This window comes from Procambarus clarkii, chromosome 24 (genome assembly GCF_040958095.1).
Source record: "Procambarus clarkii isolate CNS0578487 chromosome 24, FALCON_Pclarkii_2.0, whole genome shotgun sequence".
Taxonomy (NCBI): Eukaryota; Metazoa; Arthropoda; class Malacostraca; order Decapoda; family Cambaridae; genus Procambarus; species Procambarus clarkii.
The window spans coordinates 11,982,704-11,997,152 of NC_091173.1; the positions used below are offsets into that span (position 1 = coordinate 11,982,704).

The 14,449-nt window shown below is 43.4% G+C and overlaps 1 protein-coding gene across 1 annotated transcript; it reads right to left on the bottom strand.

Annotated features, from left to right (window-relative positions):
• Window positions 1-141: 141 nt before the first annotated feature.
• LOC123761735 (uncharacterized) lies at window positions 142-8,121 on the bottom strand. The gene is made up of 2 exons (XM_045747902.2): window positions 8,057-8,121; window positions 142-2,353 (listed from the first exon to the last, which is right to left on the bottom strand). The coding sequence occupies exon 2, from the start codon at window positions 2,350-2,352 to the stop codon at window positions 319-321; it is 2,034 nt and encodes a 677-aa protein (XP_045603858.2). The 5' UTR covers window position 2,353; window positions 8,057-8,121; the 3' UTR covers window positions 142-318.
• Window positions 8,122-14,449: the final 6,328 nt, after the last annotated feature.

Sequence of the window (14,449 nt, forward strand, 5' to 3'; positions counted from 1 at the left end):
GGTAAAGCATCCGCCTTTGACTACAGTAAAATAGATTTAATAAAAATTAAAAACATTAGGTCTTGTATATAAATTCTAATAAACCAGCATCACCACTAAGCCAAGTGACTTGACACAACGGCAATAAACTCTTTCTTCAAGTTCAAGTTCAAGTATGTTTATTGAGATAAAGAAATACATCTCAAAGGGATAGAGTAGCTTAGACTATTTCTACCCCCCTTAACTCTTTCTTCATGTGGGCTTGTATTTCAAATGAAAGTTTTATCTGGCAATTAGGTAAACACGTTTCTATCTCAGACGCTTGAAATATGTGACAATTTAAGAGGTTCCTTGCGGTGTGTCTGAGCGCAGCCTATCTTCAAAAACTTCATCGAAGCCTGCAAATAAATTGCCAAAGGGGGTTGGGCCTGTTGTGCGTTGGTCTGTGGGATAAGTGGCAGGGACGTCAAAGGCTAAAGTCGCCTCTGTTTTTCCAAAATCACCAACGTTATCGCTCGACTCCCTAGGCAAGTTAGTGTCGCGGGCTGCTTCAGATGTGCGTCTGTTGTACGAGCTGCCTTTCAGCAAACTTGCGTCTGTCTTTGTATTGTACGTGTTGAACGGGTCATCAAGAATTTCGTACTGAATCGGGGGTCCTGAGGGCTTGAATTCAGTGGGAGGTGACAGGTAACCTTTGTAATTTATTGCGGGGGCAATGTAGCTTGGATTCGGAGTTTCGTAGTTTGCGTTCGGAGCTTCATATTTCGAATTCTGAGCATTATAGCTTGATGTTGGAGTTTCGTAACCTGGTTTAAGTTCTTCGTAACTGGGCGTCGGAACTTCGTAACTTGTTGTTTGACCTGCATAAGTTGGCGCTGCAGCCTCGTAACTTTGTGTTTGAGTTCCGTGGAATTGTGCAAAGGTATCGTATGTAGGTGATGGGGCATTGGAATCTGGCGCCGGGATATTTTGGCCGTAAGCTGGGGAGTTTTCTGTGTAGCCATATGTTGGTGTTTTGTAGTCTGAACTGGCCGCCTTGTAGTCTGTATTGGCCGCCTTGTAATCTGATGTGTAATACTGGGCGCTTTGTTCGGGGTTCACCTTTCCATAGCCGCCACCATGATCACCTCCACCACCACCATGATCACCTCCATAACTGCTGCCACCACCGTGACCACCACCATGGTCACCACCGTAGCTGCCACCACCACTACCATGGTCACCACCACTATTGTGGTTACTGCCATATCCTCCACTGTCATGACCGCTGCCATAGCCGCTGCCTCCATGCCCTCCACCATGACCACCCCCACCATGGCCACCACCACCATGACCACCACCATAACCACCCCCACCACTATACCCTACCGTGCCTCCACCACCAAACCCACCAAAGTAGGACTGAGGTTGGTCTTCATACCCCACATGGTACTTGGCTTTCTGCGACTCCTTCACGGGGTCGTCGCCATACTTGACCTTCTTGTTAAACTTGGCGTAGCCTTTGGGCTGAAAGTCATAGGGACTGTAGGCCGGCCCTTTATAAGGTGCTGGGTAGTAACTCGGGCCCTTGTGATATGACTGGGCCTTGTACCCGTGTGAGGGCCCACCGTGTTCTCTGGCGTATACGGTGCTTTCACTGGTGCTACTAGACTGCCGGAGTCGTGGAGCAAGAGGCAACACTACGGGAGAGTTCCTCGACGCTTCTGCTGCTCCTCCGACGAAGGTTGCGGCTTCGTTGTTTCCATTATTGTCCACGTTGAGGTCTCCGGGAGCGGCACTTCGAGCCGCGGCCAGTCGGGTGTGCTGAAGAGTAGACGGTGCGACAGGTGGACCTTGGGGACGCCTGGGTGGGTGAAGAGATGATGGCGCTTTGAACGTTGATGGGGTGTTCGGGGACTCCGGGATAGAATGTGTCGGTTCATCTGCTTCAACTCTCTTTGCGTTGTTTATTTGCGATTCCCGGGCTGTTTCATCTCGCGATTTCCACTCCGAGTCTGTTCCGTTTGAAGAAGCAGACTCGGCAGAGTCCGGCGCTCCTCGTCGGGAGCGCAAATGAGCGAAACTATTTTTAGTTTGGCAAGAAAGCAAAACTTTTTGCTCCTGGGATGAAAAGAGTTCCCTTTTTTTAGCAGAGTTCATGGCATTGATACATTCCATGACTAATGATATATTATCCCTAGTGACAAAATGGAGACCCACGGGATTTTTAGGGGAAGAGTTTGGTTGCACAACAGAATGGTCGTCGAGACTAAGTTCCACTTGCAACACTGCTTCATCAGACGCGCCACTTTCTGTGGAGAGTTTATTGGCCACGAGTGAATTGGCAACAGTTGCCACTAACATGACCGTTATTATTGCGGAAACGTCTGCCATTCTGCAATATAAAGAAACAAAGAATTAATATATATACCATATGATAAATGGTTTTAATAACTATACGTTTACCAGAGGATCCAAGAAAATAGGCAAAACTAAATTATATTTTTGACCCCCGTTTAGTGACCCCCCCCTATTAACATGACCATTGAACCATTGAACTACAACGCTAATTGAAAATGCAATTGAACAATCACCTTGTTATTATTAGCCAACAAGACCTCATGGAGGTACATGGACACATTCTAGTGGAAAACCTGTCACTTTCCGCCTGGTGCGCTTCTGGCAAACTTTCTCCCTCACTGTGATGACTCGCCACAATTAACCATGGTTCAAGCAGCCATATCACACCTCCTTCGGACCACCGGTAAATATCGTCACACTTCTAAGTTCCACATAACAAGGAGGCTCTTAAGCCTGACGCAGACGGGCTCACCATAGCCCGTGCTACATGGAAATTTGAGTTCCGGCTACAGTAGTTAAATCTAAAACAACAACAATAATAATAATCTGACGCAGCTCCACTGAATATAATTTAATATACATTTTGGAGTCATTTTATCCTCGTTCATCTACATATTTCTATGAAATAATTGAAAATTTGTATTTATTAAAATCGTAAATAATTAATCCAGCCCGTCCTAACGATTCGACATGCGTCAAATTTCAGTGGTTAACAGCGTAACTAGGAGACTGGTAACTAAGCAACCACATTAATTTATCGAGGGCGATGCTCATCTGTCTCCCCCCAAACCCTCAATATGATTTTTTTTACTTCATTAAAACAACTTTGACGCTGTGGTTGATAGTGTTTAAATGTAGGTATATAAAGTGTGAGGACAGGTTGAAGGGAACTATCAGGAGAAAGCGTCAAGCCATTACGACTATATAGCACTGGGAAGGGGTCAGGATAAGGATTTGGGATGGGACAGGAGAAAGGAATGGTACCCAACCGCTTGGACGGTCGGGGATTGAACGCCGACCTGCATGAAGAAGGGGACAGAAAAGCGGGAGCATAAGCAATTAATGGTTCAATTATGGGGATTTATTTGAGCGTATTCCCCACTGTTTTATCGTTCCTCTGATTGATGAAGATTAAGGCACCCAAGAGGTGGCACGGACATGAATAACCCGTAAGTGGTAGATTTTTTGGAGTGAATGTGATCTTTGGCCGTGAGAGGATATACTGTGTGCACGGGAGACATCTCCCGTCCACGAGGCTAACCATAACCCGTGCTTCTTGCCCCGCTCCTGTGCCAGGTAAGTTACGGGCTCACCATAGTCCGTGCTACTTGGAACTTGTTCCGAGTAGCTTAATCTGTAACGTACTGTGTGGTGTGCTCGCATTTATATCGTCAGTCTTTACTATGTGGCTGCTATCGCGGGGGAGGATACTGCTGGACAGTATTTATGAGGGTCTCCAGCTGCTGGACACCTTTTACGGGCTATTCATGCTCGTGCCACCTTTTGGGTGGTTTAATCTTCATCAATCAATCAATGCTGGACACCTTTTTTTGACCAGAAGAGTGGCAGCGTTGATGGCTTCATGGTGGTTACTGCAAGATTCAGGGATTCTTAAGAGCCTTAATAAGGTCGTTGGTTGCTTCACATTCCAGGAGATAGTGAAGTAATGGCTTTTCTGTGACGTTCCTATGAGAGTTTCTGCTAATATATAGCGAGACCAGTGTGAAATTTTCTTCCAATTTGAGATGAAAATATTTGCTTTAAATTGGCGTAATTTAGATTGCATTCTTTGTCTTGTAAGACAGTAAACACTATGAACCAGTCATTATGATAAAGATTTAAATATATATCGGCTCGACTTGAGAATGGTCCAGGACGGAGCGAAACGTCGTCGACCCTTCCCTTTCTATTGTGTGGTCTGGTCAACATTTAAATGTATAACCCGGTCCCACACACAGGAAAGTGACTTGATAAGGCTCCAGGACGGGCTGAGACATCGTTTTTTGGCCTATATTCTGCCACCATAACTAAGATTGCTATCTGCCTACGCTTCCAATCTTCATATATATCATTTGAATATCGTTGGCTAAATGGGTCCTAGACTCGAGGCCACGCAGCCTCCTAAATAGTTAAAGTTGCTTGCAAAGCTTAAATATATCTTTGTTTTCCTATTTTTCAATAACTAAAATCGATTTTTTGTTTACTTTTTATATAGTAGCTTACATTACAAATTGCATTAATTAAAACCTAAGAATATTTATTAAATAGACCCGATAAATTAAAATTAACTAAATGAAGATTAAATAAGTCATTACTTGACTATAAGTAATTTGAAAGCTCCCTCTCTCTCCGTGAGAGTTTGTGAGGCACACACACTAGCGAACAACCCCCCTTCCCCTCCCCTCCGGACCTTAGAAAGCTGTGTTACAGCCCCGCTCCTGTGGCACGTAAGTCCACCACGGGCTCACCTTAGCCCGTGCTACTTGGAACTTTGTGTTCCCAATAACTGAATCTAAAACAACAAACAACTTAGAAAGCTGCGCGTGTAAATAATCACGGTGCCATTCAGGCGAGTCTGGCAACAATGACTAGTAAACACACGAATGCCGTATCAGTGTTCGTTTACGGGTTATATGATTTCATTTGTTTTCATAAGTGAATCGAAAGTTACAAACACTTCTTTAAATGTTTACTTGGTTTCATGGAATGTAATCGACTTGTCTTGGGCTAATGTATTAAAGGGTGACATTTGTATTAAGCGTAAGTTAGAAAGTGAAAGTTCGTGTGAAATTGTTCCTCTATCATCATACTACCATGCAAGAGGAGCCACACATCTATGGTTCATCCAATAAAATCAGCAGACTTCTAGATGTTACTACTGCTCGGCTTACACTCGGTTACAAGTATCTCTGGGAATTCAGAGAATTATATAACCAATGTTCCAGCGATGTGTAAATATTTCATTCAAAATGATCTGCTACCAGAAATTTTAGCCAAATATCTCGTTTGCTAACTGTAGGTAGTAACTAAGTGATTGTAACCTATCCACCGCTGCCCACTGGATGGGGGGCGGTGTGCTGGACAAACATATCAATTGTGACACTAGCTCTCCACATATGTCAGTTGCTTAATTTAGAAACTGTACTTGAGGTCGATCTCGAACCCATTGTTGATGTGACGACTTATACTGAATTTTGTAACTAGTTCATCAAGATTGTAACTTGCTTAGCTAAATGAATTGTGGGGTTCAGTCCCTGAGCCCATTATGTGCCTCTGTAACCCTTTCCACTACCGCCCACAAAATGGGTATGGGGTGCATAATAAATGAACTAAACTAGTTGGTTTAGTATGCGGATATTTATTTTGTTAGGTCGTTATGGCCAAATTAACTTGTTCCTTGTACAGTAGCATTTCAGCGCAGTGTAACTACACGGGGGCTTGAAGACTATGAACCAGGTGTCACGCCTCGCTGCCGCCCCATCACACTTCACCTGCTATTGGAGCTGCAGGGGGAGTGCTCTTAGTCTTTTTTTTTCCGGGGAAGTGCTTCCAGTCTTTATCCGGGAGAGTGCTTCCAGTCTTTATCTGGGGGAGTGCTTCCAGTCTTTATCTGGGGGAGTGCTTCCAGTCTTTATCTGGGGGAGTGCTTCCAGTCTTTATCTGGGGGAGTGCTTCCAGTCTTTATCCGGGGGGAGTGCTTCCAGTCTTTATCCGGGGGAGTGCTTCCAGTCTTTTTTCCGGGGAAAAGCTTCCAGTCTTTCGGGCTCCCGCTCTGAACATGTCTAGGCGGTACTCTGAGCATTTAAGGGGATAATACTCCGAACATTTCTGAACAGTCGGCACTCTTTGGAGACAAGCTACTGAAAACAACATCCACAATTATTTGTTCCATTGAATTATTTGTCCCTTCGCAGTAATGAAACGGAGCCGAGTGAGTTTGACAACCGGAAAAGTCTGTCTGTTCCAGTAGTTTACTGCTGATGCAGCGTGAACGATAATTATAATCTTAAATGGCTTAATTTATCTTTGAGAAGAAATTAGAAAATGGTGTTAATCTACCGTGCACTTTCTCGATGACTGACTGGTTAGTTCAACAACCTAAGTATTCTGGAAACCTTCTACTTAAGAGTGGTTGTAAATAAGACTCTATGCCTCTCTATAGGGAATCAGGAAATAGTTACTGCAGGGAGGGCTCGAACGTGAGACTTAATAAAGAATTGCTTTGACGCGAAGTTGGTTGCTCGCGTGCTTGCAACAGGTGCGTTGCTCCCAGACTGTTTGTTGGTATAGATTCAGCTACTCGGAACAAGTTCTAAGTAGCACGGGCTATGGTGAGCCCGTAGTGGACTTACCTGGCACAGGAGCGGGGCAAGTAGCACGGGCTATGGTGAGCCCGTAGTGGACTTACCTGGCACAGGAGCGGTGCCGAACCCGTGCTTCCAGACAATTACATATGACGTTCTGGCTAACTTTATGACGTAACCATACCTGAAGGTATAGTTACGTCATAAAGTATTATTTCTCTCTCAATAGTAGCACAAGATTAATAAAGGGTTATATATATATATATATATATATATATATATATATATATATATATATATATATATATATATATATATATATATATATATATATAGTGTCAGACCACGAAGGAAGAATTGAAAGTACTTAAGGAAATTCCTGTTTCAATTTTCCTCCGTGGTCACATTTTGTCACATTTTTAGTCACGTGTTTATTTTCGTGATTTACACACACACACACACACACACACACACACACACACACACACACACACACACACACACACACACACACACACACACACATATATATATATATATATATATATATATATATATATATATATATATATATATATAAAATACTTTAGGCTTGTATTGAGGTCCCCCCCCCCAGGTCGAGCTACTGACCCTCCCCAGGATGCAACCCCACAACAGTTGCCTAACTTCAGGGTACCTATATCCTGCAAGGTAAAGAAAGGCATCAGTTGATATATGAAACATGCCCAAACAATTTGTGTCTCGCCCGGGGATCGAACCCCAGGCAGCTTCATATGAGAGTCGAGAATGTAGCCTCATGTTGATCGTTGATTTTTTTGTGATGATCTCATGTATACACAATAAATTGGTAGCAAATAAAATGCCAGAGGAAGATGTATTCCTTTACCACTATCACATCAAGAACGTTTTCCTCACACTGTCGTAACCATCATTTAACAAATACAGTGTCGTAATAACGAGATGTGTTTGTAATCGTGTTTAATCACAAACAACTAACGTTCCTCTGACGTCTTAGATCTAATTCTCTTACTCATAGATTATTTTTCAAGATGCAGGATTATCTTCGTTAAGTTTCTCGTAATGATAATAAATAACGTTTTGTACTGTAATTGCGTTTTCAATAGTTTATGCAACAGTACATTATGCATCAAAGAGAATATTGTATTATGTTTTCACGAATGTTAACCCATATCTCAATGTCTCTTATAACACTTGAAATTGTTCTCGTGGGAAAGAAAATACATGTGAACCCAAACACTTCAACATGCATTTTCTACGATTCAGTCATTGCTTACGACAACATGATAAACTATGATAAATAACAATAGCGCCTAAAAACAAAAGCCCGTGTATAGAAGTCGGAAAGTACACTCCTCATTCTATAAACCTCACTTCCGTCACGTATGAAGACCAAAAGAGGTATCTCTCATCACCTTGCGGGATCACTGGGGTAAAGCTGGACCTTGGTGCAGGCGGGCGGGCGGGCGTGCGTACTGGACGGAGGACGGGCTCGCACTGGTCAACATCTCCCGCAAGCGCTGGTAAAAGTAGTCGCTAGACGAGAGTTGGGTCCACAGGAGAATTCTTTTTTCTCTCTCATTGGTCACTGCAAGTGTTCCCTTTCTCTTCCGTCTGTAAATTGCTTTCACCGATCTATCATCCGCTTCATTGTTTATATTTTAGGGATCCCTGTGTAAATTTGGTGGCTGTTGCATTTCAGTTTCTCGCTAAACGTTCATTCATAGCCATTCTTTCAATGATAAATTGTTGAATATTCAAGTGAATAGATATAAATGTCTCCTTAGCCTTGGTTATATTGACAAAATATATACTAACCAAATAATGAAAACGCCATGCTCTCGTGTGCTATCCCATTTTCTAGTTGTCTCTCCGCATGCTCTCTCCTCGCGTTCTTTCTCCCCTCGTGAAAGAAAGGGAACCTCTCTTCTCCTCGCATGCTCTGGCAGGTCAGCCCGTCCTCCTAAGGTTTCTCAACGTCAAGATACTGCCGTAAAGTGCCTTTATCCTAACCATGGTTGCCCTGGATGATCATACCTGATCAACCAGGCTGTGACTCATACGTCAGGCTGCGAGCAGCCGCGTCCAACAGCCTAGTTGATCAGTCCGGCAACCAGGAGGCCTGGTCGACGACCGGGCCGCGGGGACGCTAAGCCCGGAAGCACCTCAAGGTAACCTCAAGGTAACCTACCAGAGGACCCAAAACAGAAAACGGGACAGTATGTTAATTTCGCGAGCCGCCTCCGTTTTCTGGTAGGACGATTTTTGGCCTTAGGCAAAGTATACGTCAAAATGCGACGCTCTCTTAGGAGGATGGGTTGCTCACCTCGCCTTCTTTCTCTTCTCCGTTTCTCTCTCCTCACGTGCTCTCTCTTCCCACATGCTCTCTCTCTACGTACCTCTCTCTCTCCTATCTGCAATTTCTTAGAAAATGTAACCCTCTCACTGCCTGCTCTAGACAAATATACAGGCAAATATGTGACTGATGAGCATCATGACAATGGGTAAATATTTTGTATAGGCCTAAGTAACGGTTAGATGAGTGATAGGCGTAGGCTGGGTCGTTGAGGTGTAGTTAGTCATTAGGACATGCCACAACAAGAGGCCAAGCACTTATTAATTGTATGTTGGCACAACTGGGCGGCTTTCACACACACTGCAGCAGTAAGGACTGCTCTTAGTGTTCGTCCTTGAAGTGTTCCTAAAATGTTGTAAGATGTTGATCCGGATATTTTCTTCAAAAGGTCAGATGTAACACAAACAAGAAACAACGATTTCAAGCTTAAATTAAATTAACAAGCCACAATGTTGGCCTGGGACCAGGAGATGCTTTTTTACCCACAGGGTCATTAGCCCATGGAACCGCCTACCCGCCGAAGCCGTAACTACCAAAACTGTGCTGAATTTCAAAATATACCTGGAAAAGATCATCAAGGCAAATAGGGGGGAACCTTCGACAAGCCGCCGGCTTCCTGTCCTCGTCGATACTACTAGGATTAGTGGTCTTCAGGTAAATCAGGAAACAGTTACCGTGAAACTTGCAATGGCAGATATAAAATTAACTCTTGAACAGAGCATGTGAAGCTGTGTCAGGCAAACAAGGTGTTATGCACAATTAACGGCACTTTTACCTCTTGTAACCTCGCTCAACCCCCTTAACCTGGGCATGATAGTATATACCATGACTCGTCACTTGACTAACGAGTCACTGACCTTTCTTCTATGATTAACAGAATATGGCAGGAGGGAGTCTTTTTATGATTAACTCTCGTACCTCCTAATACTAAGCGCATAGGCTCGAATCCTCACTACGGCTCCTGTGGCTCTTTTTCAAAGATATATATCATGATGATGTTATTTCTCCGTGTACTAGGCTTGGTATAAAGACAATCACCTTCCGTCTGCTCCCGCCCCATCGCTGATACTTCTTTCTCTGGCAACAATTGGTTTATTTCGACTAAGAAAAGGTCAGCAACACTGCATGGAAACATTTACTATAAAATCGGTCATAGGGGAAGGGTTTCTATTTTCACCGGAATGATGGGCGCCCTATCGTTCTCAACGTCATGAGGCTACCATAAGGTCGCGTCCTTATCATTATACAGGTAACTTTTGCAATAAATAGCATTATCGATATATTCACACATTGTGTAACAAGCATCCTATAGACGACCTGTACGTTATCTTATAACTTACACATGGGAGTTGGTTAACGAGGGATACAATTGTGTTTGGACTGAATGCCCCAGTGGGCTTTTTCACTAATGAAAATTTTGGCCATACTCTTGGATCAGTGAACTCCACTTGAACCCAGACTTATCTCAGAGTGGGAACATGATAGCATGTGCAGATGAGATGTGTTCTCATGACCCCACTTGGGATAGGAGGCTCGCGATGACACCTCCCTCATCTCGGTCGCTCAAGGCTTCGTGCACGGGTTCCCTATATATTATGTAATTAGAGCATTGACCCTTGTCATGTAGGGCGCAGACTGGCATACTTTTATTTAGCTGCACAAGACCATGGTGTTACTGGAGCTGACTATGTAGGTGTAGAGGGCATTCCAGCTAGGTTGAGATCCATGGACTATCTGTAGTTTGGTCATCTGGCCGCTAATTGCTGTCTGGGCTTAGCAAGTAGCCCTTCGCCTACTTAAGGATGCAGGAAAGTTGTGGTACTAATCGCTGACGATACAGTGTTGGTGTCGTGAACACAGGTTTAACAGATTTTCCCACTCCTGCTGTGCTAACCCTCAACCAAGCTTCCTACAGTTTAACTACTGGGCCAATATAATAATAGACGACATCTTCCACACATCCGTAGGTTCTGACCAGTTAAGTTGCTGGTACTTAAGGCTACACTCAAAACCTTATTTTAAGGTTTTTACATCATATATTTTAGGTGCTCTGTTACCTACATAATGGTTCGAGTATTATTAAAACTGATGATAAATCTGATGTTGGTATTTTTTTTTAACCGTGTGTCCTGGTTTTATCCACTTGGGTTGTCTCTGTGGATGAGGTCGGTGTTTGGGTGGGTGGTGCGACCAAAGGTTGGGGCTGGAGGCGGCTAAGGAAACAGAAAGTGAGCATGCAGTCAAGAGCAGCTCTCTCTCAACCCCCTCCCCATTGGGAGGGGGTTGAGAGTGTACACACGTGCGTGTACACACGTGAGACTGTGTACACACATGACTGTGTGTACACAGTCATGGACCCCCGAGCCACATTCACCACCTCGATGCTGTACCTACGAAGTATATGATACAAACCCCACCACCTCGATGCTTTCCTCATAACACAGCAACTGTAGCCTCAATTGCTGTGAATAATTTGTCAAATCAATCGGGAGCATTTATATATATACATATATATATACACCTATGCATAGTAGTTAACACAATCCCGTCACAACCGAAAGGTTCCAGGTTCGTTACCCGAGCAGAACAGAGACGTTTGGACCACGTCTCTTTATGCCTGATGTCTTTGTTCAATTATAGCAGTAAAGTGAAACGGGGATTTAAACAACTGTTGTCGGGTTGCATACTTGAGATGGCCAATCTTTAGCCTAACTGGCTCTTTGTCCCCAACACTTGGTAACGAAACCATCAACGCTAGTACAGTAGTATATTGTATGTACTAGCTCTGTATATAAATCCATCAACGTTTTGTATCTCATCTTGTATGTATGAACTATTCATGAATAAATATTTGTATTTGTATCAATTTGTGTGTGTATATATATATATATATATATATATATATATATATATATATATATATATATATATATATGTATGTATATATATATATATATATATATATATATATATATATATATATATATATATATATATATAATTATAATAATATATCTACGTATATGTGATGAGCGTGGCCTAACACTAGTGATAGCCTATCTACAAGCGCTTCTCTATATCCTAGCAAATGTATCTCAACTGTAACCTTTCCATCGCCGCTCACTAAATGGGAATACGGGGGTGTATGATAATATAACTGAACAGTTTAACAGCGTCACAACCAGATACATCTTAAAGAATAAGAGCACAGCTAAATATTATATCATTCTAACGGGTACGTGTGTAATTTGTGGGTATACATTAGACTCATGTTGACCCCACTCTTCTCTCATGTTGACCCCACTCTCTCTCATTTGACCCCCAGCCCTCCCTCTCTCGTATTGACCCCTCTCTTATGTTGGGCTTGACTTCCCTCTCTGTGGGGGGGGGGGGGGGAGGGCTTAAGTTGACCCCCCCCCCTCTCTATGAGGCCTGACAGCTGAGTGGACAGCGCTTAGGATTCGTAGTCCTGAGGTTCCGGGTTCGATCTCCGGTGGAGGCGGAACAAATGGGCAGAGTTTCACCCTGATGCTCCTGTTACTTTACTCCTGCTACCATAGGTACCTGGGAGTTAGACAGCTGCTACGGGTTGCTTCCTGGGTGTGTATAACAAAAAGGAGGGTCTGGTCGAGGACCGGGCCTTGGGGATGCTAAGTCCTGAAATTACCTCAAGATAACCCCCCCTCACTCTCATGTTAAACATCCTCTCTCATGTGGAACCTCCTCTCTCATTTTGACCCTCTCTCTTCCATGTTGACTCCACTCTATGTTGACCCCCCCCCCCCCCTCTCTCATGTTGACCATCCAATCTCATGTTGACCCTCCAATTTCTTGTTGGCCCTCCAATCTCATGTTGGCCCCCCTCTCTATCCTAACCCCCCCTCTCACATTGAGCCCACTCTTGCATGTTGGCCCCCCTCTCTCTCGGGGGTCGTGTTGACCCCCATCTCTTATGTTGACCCCCCCACTCTTTCATGCTAACCCCCCCCTCTCTCATGCTGATCCTACCTCTCTGACCCCCCTCTCATGTTACCCCCCCCCCCACTCTCATGTTGACCCCCTCTCATGTTAACCCCCCCCCCCCACTCTCATGCTGACACCCCCACTCTCATGTTGACCCTCCTTTCTCATGTTGACCCCCCCCTCTCCCTCATGTTGACCCCCCTACTCTCATGTTGATCTCCCCCTCACTCTAAACTGAATTTTGTCAGGGTAGTTATAAATTAGAATGCATTAGGCAGTGATGTGGTGGAGGCTGACTCGATACAGTTTCAAATGTATATATGATAGAACCCAATAGGTTCAGGAACCTGTATACCAGTTGATCGAGTCGCGAGGCGGGACCAAAGAGCCGAAGCTCGACCCCCCTTCCCCACAAGCACAACTAGGCAAGTACAGTGTTCACCTTGATTGTATGATTACCCTCTGAATTCTCCTGGTTTATCATAGGTATCATTTACCCATTTTATTGTAGGTATCATGCCTAGACGATTGCTATTTATCGTTTGTTGAAAGATCTTAAGCTCTTTCAGCATTGCCTTCTGACATCTCTTAGCTTTTATTATTTATTTTTCCCCCTTTATTCCTCATTTGTATTCTCAATGGCATTGCTGGGTTCATTGACTAGGTCAGTCATGATTATTCCAAGTTATGCAGTGAAATTGAAAGACATTTGCTTTCAGTTTGCTCACTGTTGTACACCTTATTAATGCATCCTAGATGTTTTGACAATAGGCATGGTAGCTCGTATGGCACAACTTGTCACAATGAGCCTTTAACACACCCACTCACTACATCTGCTAATTTAATGTTTCTTACCTTGTAGGATTAATATGTACATTTTAGTGTTTATTATATAAAAATTATTGGTTAATTCCAAGGATCATCCAGTCGAGAGGGTGACACTTCTCTGGACACTGAAGTCGTTGATATTTGATGTATAGTGGTTCGCGAAGACCATACTTGACTCCATTCACTATGTGCCTAATGTTGTCAAGTATGCTGAACTACATTATCTTTAAATCCAAGCACAGTATAGGGCCACACGCTTCCAGCAGATGTCACATCACGCATCAAAGTACTGTACCTCCAATATACTGTACTACACACTCCAATAACTCTAGCCACAATGCTGCTATTATCATACATTTCCTGTTACTAAATAATTAATATGAATAATTTTTCACAAGTTTATTTTCTACAGAAACATGAAACCCCTTTCCTGATGCAACTGTGGTTGTTAACCTCCTGCTGTGATCATTATAACCAGCATTGTTCCCTTTATGTATGAACCTTGTTCATATTGTAGTGTTTATCAGTCAGGATATACTATAACACTATCATTTCAAAACAATTGCAGTTGTTTATTTCATTATTAAATGATGCTGTGGACAATGTATGCACAGTATGCTCCGAGCTGCAGCTGCTACTTTTTTTTCTTGCATTAAGTACC